We start from the raw sequence: 13937 nt of genomic DNA on the forward strand, positions 1-13937 counted from the left end.
TATTACCAAGTAACTCGGTGGAAGGATGTGGCGTGGGTGAGTTAAGAACCTGTAAGAATGTTTTGTTTCAGTCAATGAATTAATCAGGGAGCATTTTACTTTATTCAATATTTTTGATTTCTCAGAATAATCCAGGGATCTTGTTGAAAACAATCTGTAAAGTTTAGGTATATTTGTTAGTGTGAATAGAAAATCAGGATCTAGTGAATTTAAAGGCGGTTTCAGGGGACTATTAAGGCCTTGGAGGCGGTAATAGCTATTGAGCTATAGCTTAAATGTAAAATGCCCTGGACAATGTTGATGTAGGTTTTAATAGTTTTGTCTCAAACCTCTGAAAAGACATGGTTTAAATGTCACATGCTAAAACCAGAAAATGTTGGTGAGGTTTATTGAGATTATTGTTGCCCAAAAATATTTTTGTTAAGTGGGATGCCAAGTTTCAAGATAATGCCGGGACAGTGTATGTGATGCATGAACGTACAAAAACTGAATTTTTTATTGAATCTTTAATTACCAAAATAAAAAGTTTGACATTCCCAAATACGAAGACAAACCTTGCACACATATACCCTCACTAAACTAAAAGTGCAACCTGCTCCTCTTCATGATTGTAGGGGGACATCTTTACTGTTATAGCAGCAACTTTGAATTTGTGTGGGTACAGTAGAGAGATGGAACGGCTAAAATGAGCAGGGGAATGTAAAACCAGGAAATAGAGCTCTGCAGCTGGAGAAGATGGTGGAATATAACATGACCAGCGTCGAAGGGGTTTGGGTTCTTGTCATGCTCTGGTTCAAGAGGGACAGATAGTTCAAGCAAACCTATGCAGATTAAACACGTCAAACCACTTGACAGGTAAACATAACTCTGTAATAATAAACTAACTCAATCCCAAAATCTCTGATTACTCAATTTCAAATCAAATGGAAAAAAAAAAATATATATATATATATATATATATATATACACATCTCATATGAGTCAATATATGCAAATGTACATTAGCATTATTTCTATATACTTTCTATACCACAGGTGTCAGTTAACTCACGCTATATCTTTGAATAGTTAGTTCAATATATTACTCCTACATGAGAGAGAATCAACTGAAAAGCCTTAAGACACTTCATTCCTCTCCCGACAAAACGACGACAGAAAGAACATTCAGTTTCACATCCACAGTTCAGCTGGAAAACGGTAAAGGATGAAGGGATGAGTTAGCACCGGTTGTTGTGTCCTGTCTCCATGTAAGTGCAGAGACAGGAAGGAGGTGACGGCGGAGGAGGTCAACTACTGTATTGCTGTAATGGTAAGAGTTTGCATGATCCTTTCAACATATCATGCATCAAAATAACATCTTTTTAAAAGCAAATCAGTGAAGATAATAAAATTAATGAAATGTGAAGTCGTCATCATCATCAGTCATCGGAATCCTCACCTGCTCATTTAAAGACTGGAAAAGAGTTTAACTTGAAAAGCAAACACAAGCTCAATGATTTCTACTTCTCTTTTCACACTGACTTGAATAAAATGACTGGGTTTAAAAAACACGTGCTACCTCAGCCTCTGCTCCTGGTTTGCAGTTTGTGAGCAGTGGTGCATCAACACACACAGAGTGAACAAAGTGCTTTCTGTTCAAACAACAACAGTCACACACTGGCCCACACAGTCGAGGGAAAAGACAATGGGTGAGAAGCGCGAGGGTGGGACCCATTATTTGGCAACTAACCCTCCTGTGCTCCGGTTCACTGTGTGTCTGTCCTCAGTGTTACTAAGATATGTATTCCCTTGCAGCAGTTGTAAAAGAGAAGTGCTCTAGAGAAAACTCAGAGTTGAGGGCCAGCTACAGTTTATAGGCTGATCTGAGGGTGATGAGTTGTGTTAAAACGTGGCTGCACGTGGCCGAGGGCCACACATTCTTTGTGTTGAAAAATTGTAAGAAAAGCAAAACTGACACTTAGGAATGAGCACAGATTATAGATATGTTTACTTGAGGAACGAGTCACAAGAGGTTATGAGCCTACGCTCTGTCCACTGGCGAAAGCAAAGAGTCAAGTTCTTAATAAAAACACATTTCTCTTAATGTGCAAATAATGTGAATACAAACATGAGACATCCACAAAATGAGTCTTTTGGGGATTCAAAGGTTGTGAGCTGCATGGTTGAGTCAAGGTAGAGTCTCAGTCGGAGCTGCGGTGCATTAGGACTTGAAGACGTGCACGGCCCTCACAACGTACTGCCTGCAGATCGGGCACTCGCTCATCCTCTTGCCGCACTTGGTGCAGGTGACCATGTGACCGCACTCCAGAAGAACACAGTCGATAGATGCGTCCATGCAGATCCTGCAGAGGTTGTCGTCCTGGGTCGTCAGTGGACCCTTCACGCCGTCTACAAGGGACAGAGAGCGGTGACGGCAAATGTTGAGAAACTGCTGTGAACACACTGAAGAATTACCGGGACATTTCATGCACTGTGGAGGGGCAAGGAGCAGCAGCTTGACAAATCCACTCATCTTGGTGAAGTCACGCTCTCAATCACCGGTAAAATGTCAACGTCTGCTCTGGTTATGTGTCAAGATGTTCCTATGACAACCACACAGCCTTTATCGCTGGAGACGTGCTGGTAAGAGAGTGAAGGTACCGGGCTAACACACTGCAGCGCTCAGTATAATTAGCTTCACACATTGAACACGTGACCTTATGGGAGCGACCCCATGGTGGATTAATGTTCAAGGAGCATTGCTTAGCTAAAACGTTTAAATTAAAGTTCTTCAGTGGGATAAGTGAAAAATTCATTTTCAATAAAAACAGCCTTCACAGGAAATGCCATTCCACAGGGAGGGAGGGGCACATGTAGGGATTTAAAAAGAAAGGGGGGGGAGGGGGTGTAAAATGAATGAGAACAGGTTCACAACAAACACAGATGTGGTACAGACACTGCTCACACTATGGACAGGCGGACCATGAAATGGTTAAGTGTGACCATGGCAACGGTGGCAAGGAATCCATAAGCCTTACCTCCGATGGCACCGTTGCAGATGTGAGGGGGGAAGGCCACCACTTTAATGTGGGAGGAGTAAAGCAAGCGAGAGACATTTCATCATCATTCTGGGCGAATAAACTCATTGTAATTATTCTGCTTGTGTCTTCAGTGAAGGTTATTCAAATTATTCATATTTGTTTTGTATTATAATTGTTATTATTAACTAGGGGCGTAGCGGAACACAAAAATCACAGTTTGATATGTACCTCGGTTTTGAGATCACTGTTCGGTACGTTTTTGGTAGAGCGAAAACCAATGTTCTCACAAAAGAGTGAGGCCCCTTATTGGCTGCTAAACAAACACCTATGCCATTTGTTATTAGAGTGTGTATACGCTACCCGGTTGAGCTGGGTTCAGACAGAACGTTTGAAATGATATTCAGCTTTTGAGCTTTCGTTACAAATACATGTACCTTTACACCCCTACCAAATACATACAGGATATAGTATCATCAGAAGTAAGGTAATAGGTTTCTGAGGTTAACAATCTAGGACATTTCAAACAGATGGGTGACAGCTCACCTGTGGTTACAGTACTGCTGTCTTTTTCCACTGCAAGACACAAATCAGATAATCAACAAGTGCACAGAAAGAACACAGTAGGGGTCAATATTTATATCAATCTGTTTTCTACTTGGCTTCATACATACTAAAATAGATAAGGCCATGCTTTTTTCATAGATATCAACTTATAAATAAGAAATCAGTGTCAACTCTAAACACAATATTTATTCACGGTTCATAGTACCCACATGATTTCCTGTTCTTCTCCGTCTCTCTGTACAGTCTGCTGACGCGCTCCACCAGCTCCCACTTCTCACAGCACCCTGAGTAGTTGACAAAGTTCCTTGCCAGGATCTCCTTCAGCTGCCTGACGGACAGCCCCTCTATGTCCCTCAAGCTTGAAATGTCCGAGAGTGACGCTCTGGCCCGACGCCGCGTCTGAGGACTCACCTGAAGCACCAGAAAACCAACAAAACACTATTTGTACATGAAAAGATTCAGGATTTTAACCTGAACATTTGAGAATGTTTATTCTATTAATGCTTTTATGTAAAAAAAATAAGTATTTTCAGTTCTGCATTTCGCACACACTGCAGTTTTTGCTACCGGGGAGAAAGTGGTTACAGATCCAGCCAAAAGATTCTTAGCATTAGTATCTCATTTTCAGCCCTTTCTTGCAAATGAACATTCAGCAACAGAAATTAAATGTGTCTGTCCCATAAAAATGATTTCAAAATCATCAATAAAAATATGATCACCTCAGGGGTGTGTTCACTGGGATCCACGTTGAGGAGAGACACAGACGTCGCGTCACCTACGTCCTGCGACACAACAGCAACAACCATTAGAATGTAATACATGCACAGGACAAGCCAGTTAACTAAGGATTAGGATTAGACACTCTTCAGCCAGCCCATTGATACCCGAGGAGGAACAATGCGTCTTTCCTTCCATTCATAGAAAAGCTTACTGCTCCCTAAGCAGGCCAAGTACAAGTATTTATAGTGGATCCTGGCTGCTTGGCGACAAGCTCCCCTTTTATTGCCAGTTGCAGAACTTCTTGTTCTCTTTTTTACCGTTTGCCTCTCTGCTTTCTAGCATCCAACTCAGTTTCCAATTGGTTGGCTAACGAAACCGAATTGTCTATAGTGAAGTTAAGTGCTTCCCATATAATTCATTTATAGCAGCTCAACAAACAGTGCATTAGGCCATCAATTCAAGGACTCTTAATATCTGCAGAATTAGGTTATGAGTTGGTCCTGACCTGGTTTGTATCAGAGCTATCACTCCTGCTGAGCGGTTCCTCCTGAGACGTGACAAAAGCGGACAGCTCAGAGGCAGATTGTGTGGTAGAAGGGGTATACAGGGAACGTGAGTGCAAGCTGCCTGTGTCAGGGTCCTCCTCCTCAATGCCTTGATGACAGAGCACCAAGTCCACCAAGTCATCCTTTTCCCTGCAGGTATCGATGGGGATGTTGCGCAGCAGCAAGTACTGCCGCAGGTCTTTTACTCGCAGACGCATGAGCCGAGGGCGCTGAAAGGCTGTGGCTTTCAGCAAATGGCATGTGGCACAAATGCGTAGATTCTCCTGAAGCACGGAGCACAGCGAGCAGAAGCTCTTCCTGCAGTCACAGCAAATATACTAGGAAAAAAACAGAGAGAGGAACCAAGATGATGTAAATGAGGAGATTTTTGCATTTTCTACGACGCATTACGGCCAAAAATCCCTGTCATCATCAGGATACATCAAACATTAACAAGTGTATCTAGCCTTCATTTTTATATATACATTATTTATTTTCACTGACCTGTGACATTATAGAATAAGTAAGAAAACAGTCTAAAATATTGACTGGAATATCTATGCCAGTAGACCTTTCCTGCATTTTTCAATCCTTCACATCTGCTTTACCTCTCCAGGCACAGAAACAGGAGGCAGCGCATTTCTTTTATGTGACAAACATCAAATAGTAATAAATGCAAGACATGGGATTAGACTGGCACGATGATGGAATGCAGCATAAGGTTCAGACAGAATGAGACCTCTGAGCCACTGGATCATCAGTGAAGACGATATTACAGAACCAGTATGTTGTCCATCTGTCTCTAGTATGGCACAGTGATTGCAACAACAATGTGTCGCCTCTGGGTGTGAATTCAAATAACTTAGCTAAATTAATTTGAGCTCCACAGAGCTTTAAAATTTACAAAATTCAGGGATATATTCCAAAAGAGAGGGATTTATCACAGACTAACTTCAGCCCTGGTTTTAGGTCCACTGGCCAGGAAGCATTACAAATGTAGACATACATAAAAGCATGCACTTAATCTACTCTGCAAAAATTGGATTGCTCAGCTTCAAACAGCCAAACACAGTAAGTAATTCATACTCCTAAGTATTTATTTAATATCTTCATCTGCTTCCACACATGCAGCTGTTTCAATCTCATTAAGTCAGCAGATCAATTAGTTTCTACTGGCACAGATCATCCAAGCACCTACCTTCCTCCTGAAGACCGAGAAGGCCTGGCCACAGGCCTTGCATACAGGATTGGGATTCCCTGAGCTGGTGGGCGGGTATGTGGAGTATCCCGCACTGGGTGCGAATCTGAAGGGTCCAGCACCGGCCCCAAACCCCGGCTGCTGGCCTCGGACGGCCCCTGTACCCATGACCTCATTCAGCAGACCACAGCATGAAGCCCACAAGGACGAGGCCCCTGCCTGACAAGTCATAGAACACCTTGACTTGAGTATTTGCTATGTTCACATGAATCTTGGTGACGCTTTAGATACTGAAAGGACACGGACAACAACATGTTAACAAATGGTGACCACAGAAACAAGTCCAGCTCTTTGAATAGAAACAACATACGAGTGTTCATTATAGACGAGATGACAGACACTGGTAGTTTAATAAACAGAAAACTAGATGCAGGCAGGAGGACGAGGCTCATCCCAGCTGCCACAACACTATCACACAAAGCGCGATGCATCGTTAGAGTGTTTATCGAAACTGTGGAACGTTAACGTTGCAAAACAGCATCAAATAACATCTGAGCAAATTCTTTAAGAAAAAATATCTCAACTCAATTCATGCTTAACAACCGTGTGAGGTGGAAGCTGGCTGACAGCTGTCAGAGGGGCTGTTTGGACAATTAGCAGACGGCAGCTCCCGACACAGCGACGAGATGCTCGGCAATGCACAGCTAATGTTAGCTGCTAGCTACAGGCTAAGCAGAGCTCAAAGAGGAGCGGAGGTAACGCAAAGAGGAAAGACGCACCTTCATTGCAGCTCCGGCGTGTCTGTGGCTGTGGAGGAACCGACTGGCGAGTTAAACATCGCAGATGGGAGCGTCACTTCGTTGGCTGAACTGACTGGTTTCAAGGTAGGAACTGAGATCAAAGCCCGAGCTCAGCGACGGGCTTCTTCTTCTACTGCTCCGGGATGCTGACAGAGTCTGGACGCTGCTGCGCTGTGTTGCTGCGCCCCAGAGGTCACATGAGGAACTGAGGTAATGGCTATTCAATAGTTGAATCATTTGAATCAATAATAACATTAAAAAAAGTCGATACTAGTCAAATGAGATCAGATTACCAGGGACCGAAATCACCCAAAATAAATAAGTGACTTTACATATTATAAATGCGTAGGGCCGGCCGTGGCAATGTTGGCACCCTAGGCGAGATTTCAAATTGGCCCCCCCAAAATGCGCGCAATTCCTGCGCAATGGTCTTCTGCGCAGAATGTGCGCAGTGGTCTTCTGCGCAGAATATGCGCAGTGGGCTTCTGCGCAGGATGTTTTTTAAACTTAATTAATTTAATTTAATATAATTTAATTTTTTCATATTTAATCTAATTTAATTTAATTTAATTTTGTGCAACGACCAGGTGGTTGAAGTCCTGCCAACACAACAGCCTGACCCAGCTCCTGCATCCACTGGTGTCCTAGCGTAGTGGCGTGGGGCTGGCTCATCCCTGTGGCTCAGGGAGCGCATTTCTCCGCGCTGGATCAGGGGTAAATGATGCTGGTCTTCACAGGTGACTGACCTACGCAGGCCTGTAACACACACACACACACACACACACACACACACACACACACACACACACACACACACACACACACACACACACACACACACACACACACACATACACATACACATACACATACACATACACACACACACACACACAGATTGGCTACAGAGGGCTAGCAGTGTGTTGCCAGTATCGACACATATTATTGGTCTATTGTTTGTCATTGTCAATCAGTCATGGGCTGACAGGCTCAGAGAGCCCTGACAGTGCTGTCAATCACAACACAAACCAAGGTGGGGCGGGACCTCATTCCATTTTGGGGGGGGAGTCGCGGGACGGGCTGCTGCTGAGACAGAAACTTAAAATGGATAATAAGAGTAAAAAACGCCCGGGTGGCGCTGAGAAGCATCGGGAAAAAAAGCCTAAGTCTCTGGAGGTGGAGGTTGCTAAATGTGCCAAACTGACAGACCTATTTGGTGCCGTTCACCAGCCCAGCAGCAGCAGGTGCGCCGGGAGACGAGCGAGGAGGACTCGACAATGATGAGCGAGTGGAGGCAGACATGTTAAGTAACGTTGGCCTGGCGCTGGCTAGGCTACATTTTTTAGACATGTCCAAAACAGAGTAGAAAACGTTTTTGATTTGGTTTTAATATGCCGAATTGTGATATTATGGGTTATTATTGTTCAGATGATTTAGCTAAGCTAGCTAAGAGCTACTAACGTCGTTTACTGTTGCCATAGCATCAGTAAACTTTCTGAGCTGTAAATAGAGATGAGAGTTATGTGTTGATCCTTAATGGTGTGATCATGTACACTAAATTATCAATTATTACAGGTTGTTGTGATATATTTGAGGAGTCGTTCTCCCTTTGTTTTATATGTGGACATTTGGGACCACTGTTAGAATTGTAAGTTTATCATGTATTTTTTATGTATAAATTCATACTTCATTATTATAATAATTTTCAAAAGGTTTTAAAAGAAACACACATCCAAAAAGTTCTCAACTCTAGGTTCAGGACAGAGGAAAACATTTTCTTTATTTTTCAGACATTATAATGTATCCATGTCCTTCTCAGGTTGACCACTTGACATGTGAGAGCCTGAGGAGTTGTTCGCCCTCTGTCCATGTTCGAGGACTTGCTCTCTGTCTGCCTCCACTCTCTGCCTTCACTGTACCAAAGTTTGTCTGTTGAGTCTCCTCTAGTCTGGTGAGTTTATCATGTTTTATGTTTTATGAAATCATACTTAATTTGTGATGATTAGAGACATTATAATGTATCCATGTCCTTCTCAGGTTGACCACTTGACATGTGAGAGCCTGAGGAGTTGTTTTCCAGACAAAGGTAGAGCTGGCAGGGGCGTCACCCTGGGCCTGCCCTTTTGGGCTGGGCTTCAGCTGCAGATCTAAAGGCTGCTTCCAGGGGCATGGGGCCCTCAGCCTTTGTTTTTCTTTGCTTCTGCACCTTACAACATACATCACACCTTATTTTCACACATCCAAACACTGTTAACACCACTGACGCGTAACATATTTGACACATCCCACTATGTAGTTAGAGCTATCTTGATTTGGAGTTAAAAACATTTACTTTTGGCATGAGAGGTTTGTGTGTGGCCTCCCTTCTTGTTGCCATCTTTGAGCTAGGTGGTAACAGTAGTATGCATGAGAGAAGACGCCGCGAGATTTGTGGACTTCTATGTGGTGTCCGCTGATAATGTAGTGGGCTGGTCTGGACAGACAATGCCAGGGCTGAATTTTTGTCCCAGTCCACCCCTGCCTTCAGCGCATTTCTTTGTCCATCGGTCATAATGCAGCCCCTGACGTATGAATGTGGCCATGCATATGGACGCTGTAACTCCGCTGTCCCTCCTGCCCTGATTGTGTCGGAGGGATTCCACTCGCTCGCTCTTGGCAGCGCTCCCAGTGGCCTGTGGAGGAGGAGGAGATGTTTTTAATGAAATAGCTTGACCTTTGTCTATTGCACTCGCATGCCCTGTCTATAAAGTACACCACAACTGAATGCTGCTCAGTGTGGGAGGCAAACAGCAGCTAATACAACCTGGGGCGGTGATTCTCAGTATCTGCTGAAACAGCCCTGGGTATTTTTTTTAGTGCAGAGGTTCAACTTTTCTGTTCTGGATTTCCAGAGCTGATAGTAAAATATATAATTTCGACTCCAATTGTATTCAGCTGATGATTCCAGAAGTCTGTGTGTATTTGGAACACGTGTCTTAGGCTTCACACTTGACATGTGCAGTTTTGACACAGTAGGTTCAGTATAAACAGTATAAACAGCGCCTTGCGGTCAGAGGGGCTTGGGCAGCGTGCCTCAGTCTGTGGACCGAGATGAACTTATCTTCTGCTCTGCCAGATCCTTTTGATAATTATGAATTTTTTTTAATTAACAACATCAAACTGACCTGAGCGTTCGTGTGTGTCGCAGATGCTGATCTCCCTCATGGCGACACCATTCACAGAATCATTATCTTAAGCAATTTGTCCACAAAATAAAAGCACATTCTTAATTTTGTTGCTAAAATACTTTATATCGAGCTGAATTACAGAGCTTTTATTTTGAAAACTTGTGTCTGAAGATTGTGTTTGTTACTTTATGAAAACTGATACTCCAGTTTGAGATTCACTGAACGTTGAGTAAACAGGTGAACTGCTCTTTGTGTTCGTCGGACTTTTCTTGCCACAGCTCAATTCCTGCAGGTCATTCTTTCTTTCTCAATTTCAGCAAGATAACGTGCAACCAGCATCAGCACCGGCCCAAACAGCCCCTTCCAAACAGGCAGGTTGAGAACATCCACTGCTTGTGTAAGAACTATTCTGATACTGACCTAAAAATGCAACCTTAAATATTCTTGGTGCGAAACTTTACCTACAGAACCAACCTGCAGAGCTCTTCTCCCTCTACCGGCCTGTGACGGTGCATGTGGGGTGACGTGGCCCCGCTGAGCGATGGGACTCGTCCCCCGTGTCCTCTGCTAATCGAGGCTCTGCCTGTCTGGGTTAATTGCGAGAGTTTAGTGAGGGTGGGACCAGGGGCGTTTCTAGGATTGAAAGAAAGGGGGGGCTTAGCCCCTAAGGATGCTGAATGTTTGCGCCCGCAAAAATTCAGCATCCTTAGGGGCTAAAAGAAGTAGGAGTTCAATCTTGCCTTCTATTTTTCTTCCACAGATGGCGACATAATTCTGAAGACCCAAGCCTCCCCTGTGTTTACGGATGACGATGTCACCTTGTGTTATCAGCATCAGAGCGGCAAACACAAACAAACCAGCTTCTTTAAAAACGGAGCATTGATTGACTCTAACAGTTCGTCCGGTTCAGACCGAGTCATAAAGATGACTCTTAAGAATGTGACACGGGAAGATGAAGGCTTCTACAGGTGTGCGTCCCACGACAGACAGCTGCAGAGTCCAGAGAGCTGGTTATCAGTGAGACCGGACAGAGGTCAGCTGAACATCATCACTCTGCTGTGTGTTCTATAGAAGTGGATCAGTGTCACATATCAACTGTTGTTTCTTTTAGGAAACTTCACATCAGAGGAGACTCCAGCCTCCACTGGTATTTTTCTTATTCATATACATCTACTTGTTTTGGAGGAAATACTCAATATTAATCAACACATTTTCCATTATTGAGTGAAGCCTTTTGGTTGTCTGGTTCTCCTCCTGCTCTGTCTCTTCATCAAGGTCTAATTTCATCAGGAAGATCCCTCAGGATCTAATGAGATGAAAGAAACTACAATGGGACTCAGTAGAGCGCATATTCAACAAGGCCCAGCAGTCCCCTTAAATACAATCAAGCTGCACCAAATTTCACACACTCATAGATATCAGTCCTCTACATACGGCAGATTTTTTTCATTAAGGTCCAAGAATTATTCCCTAGGAAAACGTTTTAAAAGCACAATGTTAAAGAAAGAGTTAAAAAATGACTGGATCAGCTTAATACCAAAATACAGTGGGCCCTTTCCTGACACTTACTACATCTGTCTGCCAAGTTGATTGGAAATCCAATTGTTGTTGTTATTATAACAGTTTTATTTATTTAAACAAGTATTATGTCGTCTTGATCAGGTTCCTGGAAATGGATCATTGCTTCATGTGGGGTTCTACTTCTGATCGTCATTCCTTTGACTGTTTGGCTCGTTTGTCACTACAGGTTAGTATTTATAAAATTTTCATCCGTCTTGACTTCCTACTTTCTACTGCATGAACGACAAGCCCAACAGGTGGTGAAGTAAATGATTCACTGCCTGTTGTATTTTCTTGAAGGTACCAGAAGTTCTGCACTTGGAGCTGCTGGCCTGTTTCCAAACAGGAAGTTCCAGCAGGGGTGCTTCCTGCCACCAAGTTGGATGTGACGGAGGTGCAGTGGGACCTGTCGTGGATGGAGATGTCCAACCTGTTGGAAAAGGATTCTTATTGTGGCACTTAAAGGGAAACTCTCTTCTGAAGCCCAGAGACTTAACTATTGGGTCAAACCTATGAGAAAGCTCAGTCAGTGCTGCAATTTGTAGTATTTGATGGTCACATGTCAAAATAGTGCTACCTGATATATTTTTGAATTGAATTAAATGAGATGTTTAGGATTTATAAGGATGACTACATTTGCTGATGGTGCAGATTTGATAGCTTCCAATACAAATGTTATTGTTTCAGTTGTCACATTTGTCAATGTCAATACTCTTGTACATTTAAACGTCTCTCCTTTGAGTACATTTTGAAACTAAGAATCGTATTTGTTATATCTTATTATCTAATCATTAATATAATTGACTGTTCTAAATCATTTTACATGTATCATTTCTCCTGTGTTTGTTCGAGGTTCCATGTTGTTTGCTCCCTTTGAATCGTTATTTGCTATTTCTTGTCGTCATATAAAAGTCATGGAAATCGTCGTGCTTGTTTTATATCTTTTAAGGCAGAACAAACAACTACCAAGAAACTAGAAATAACTATAAAGATTAACCAAACAAATATTCCAACAGCCTCTATAGCGGTCAAACCAGTTAGGCCTCATTGATAGACCATGTTAGCTACCAATTTGTTGCATTTTGCATTAATAGATCACTACAAACAGTACACGTCTTCTTAAATAGACCTAAAATCAACTTTAGACAGAAAGATGTTAAGAATCTCCAGTACTAAGAATCTAAAACAGTAAAAATTAACTCTGAGATGTTTTTGAAATCCGACCTTCAAAATCATACTGTCATGCCATGTGTAAGGTAGGGCAGTCGGTGGATGAACAGAATGTGTGTCCATTCATCGTTGAGGAAGATATCAGGAAGTCCTACTGACAAACATTGTTGTGCATTTTAAAGAACAAAGTATTTTCATGTGAGAGAACAAGCATTTCAATGAAAACTAGGGCTGCGCAAAATGATCAAAATGTCATATCCTCTTGTAGAAGTCATTTCATATCCAGTTAATCATATGTATTGTAATTGGTCATCCGTCTCCGTGATCTCTTTAGGTTTTGTTTGAGCTCTGAGTTGTATTACTCTCATCCATAGACACCTATGAAGGTATTTTCTGCTGCAAAACACTTGTGCAATGGAATTTGTGGTTGTAGAAAATCGTCTCATCTTAAATATTCTCCATACAGTGTGACATGAACCTCTTGGTAAAATAAATTTAAACTATTTAAGTCTGAATTTTGTTTGGAAATATCCTGGGTTGTATAATGTTCACATGTTCGTTTGTGATGAAATACTGCGGCTAAGAGTTACACGACGAAATGAACAATGTATTTTGTTTCATTTATTACATGCATATGTTAATGTATATAAACATATATGTAAATATATATTGTATATATATATATATATAATATGTATATATATATATATATAAATACTAAGACAAGAACGTGATAAGACAGGAGCCATTCAAAAAATTAAAGATCAGATGCTGCAAGAATGACGCAATTAAAAGTCCACCAAAATGAAACGTCCTGTTTTTATTTACAGAAATAAATGATCGCAAAACTTCCTCATCAGTAGGTGGTTATATCACCATAGCAACCAGATGCTAAGATTTGAAATAGAAGATTATTTTGATTGACAGGGACACTCTCTCAATACCTCCTTTGATGCTTTGATGAACAGCATCAAAGTTGGTATTTTGATAGGAGACCTCTGATTGGCTGTTGATTGCTTTAAATACTGTTAAATTTTAAGACAGCTGCTATTGCACTCTGAACTTGACTGAGGTAAGTCATGTCTCACCCTCTCTCTGTATTTACCCAGCATGCTAACCAATACAATTCAGGCTCATTATTCAAGTTTGAAATTAAACCACTGTATAATATGAAGCTTCTGCTGTTACATGTT

At 42.0% G+C, this 13937-nt stretch overlaps 2 protein-coding genes across 6 annotated transcripts; one reads left to right on the forward strand and one right to left on the reverse strand.

Annotated features, from left to right (window-relative positions):
- Nucleotides 1-465: 465 nt before the first annotated feature.
- Nucleotides 466-6996, reverse strand: rnf34a (ring finger protein 34a). Of its 4 annotated transcripts, none has more exons than XM_053420092.1 (7): nucleotides 6827-6996; nucleotides 6048-6266; nucleotides 4810-5187; nucleotides 4304-4366; nucleotides 3794-3995; nucleotides 3564-3593; nucleotides 466-2388 (listed from the first exon to the last, which is right to left on the reverse strand). In XM_053420092.1, the coding sequence occupies exons 1-7, from the start codon at nucleotides 6830-6832 to the stop codon at nucleotides 2201-2203; spliced, it is 1086 nt and encodes a 361-aa protein (XP_053276067.1). In that variant the 5' UTR covers nucleotides 6833-6996; the 3' UTR covers nucleotides 466-2200. The 4 variants fall into 4 exon arrangements, with proteins under 4 accessions (XP_053276067.1, XP_053276065.1, XP_053276068.1 ...); XM_053420090.1 differs by having other exon boundaries at nucleotides 6048-6337; XM_053420093.1 differs by lacking the exon at nucleotides 466-2388 and adding an exon at nucleotides 2401-3059 and having other exon boundaries at nucleotides 6048-6337.
- A 1681-nt stretch (nucleotides 6997-8677) lies between these two features.
- On the forward strand, nucleotides 8678-12471 carry LOC128437818 (uncharacterized). Of its 2 annotated transcripts, XM_053420095.1 has the most exons (6): nucleotides 8679-8798; nucleotides 10332-10411; nucleotides 10775-11047; nucleotides 11126-11161; nucleotides 11677-11761; nucleotides 11875-12471. In XM_053420095.1, exons 1-6 carry the CDS (start codon nucleotides 8716-8718, stop codon nucleotides 12035-12037), a joined length of 720 nt encoding a protein of 239 aa, XP_053276070.1. In that variant the 5' UTR covers nucleotides 8679-8715; the 3' UTR covers nucleotides 12038-12471. The 2 variants fall into 2 exon arrangements, with proteins under 2 accessions (XP_053276071.1, XP_053276070.1); XM_053420096.1 differs by lacking the exon at nucleotides 11126-11161 and having other exon boundaries at nucleotides 8678-8798.
- The last annotated feature ends 1466 nt before the right edge of the window (nucleotides 12472-13937 follow it).

Source organism: Pleuronectes platessa, chromosome 4, assembly GCF_947347685.1.
Source record: "Pleuronectes platessa chromosome 4, fPlePla1.1, whole genome shotgun sequence".
NCBI lineage: Eukaryota > Metazoa > Chordata > Actinopteri > Pleuronectiformes > Pleuronectidae > Pleuronectes > Pleuronectes platessa.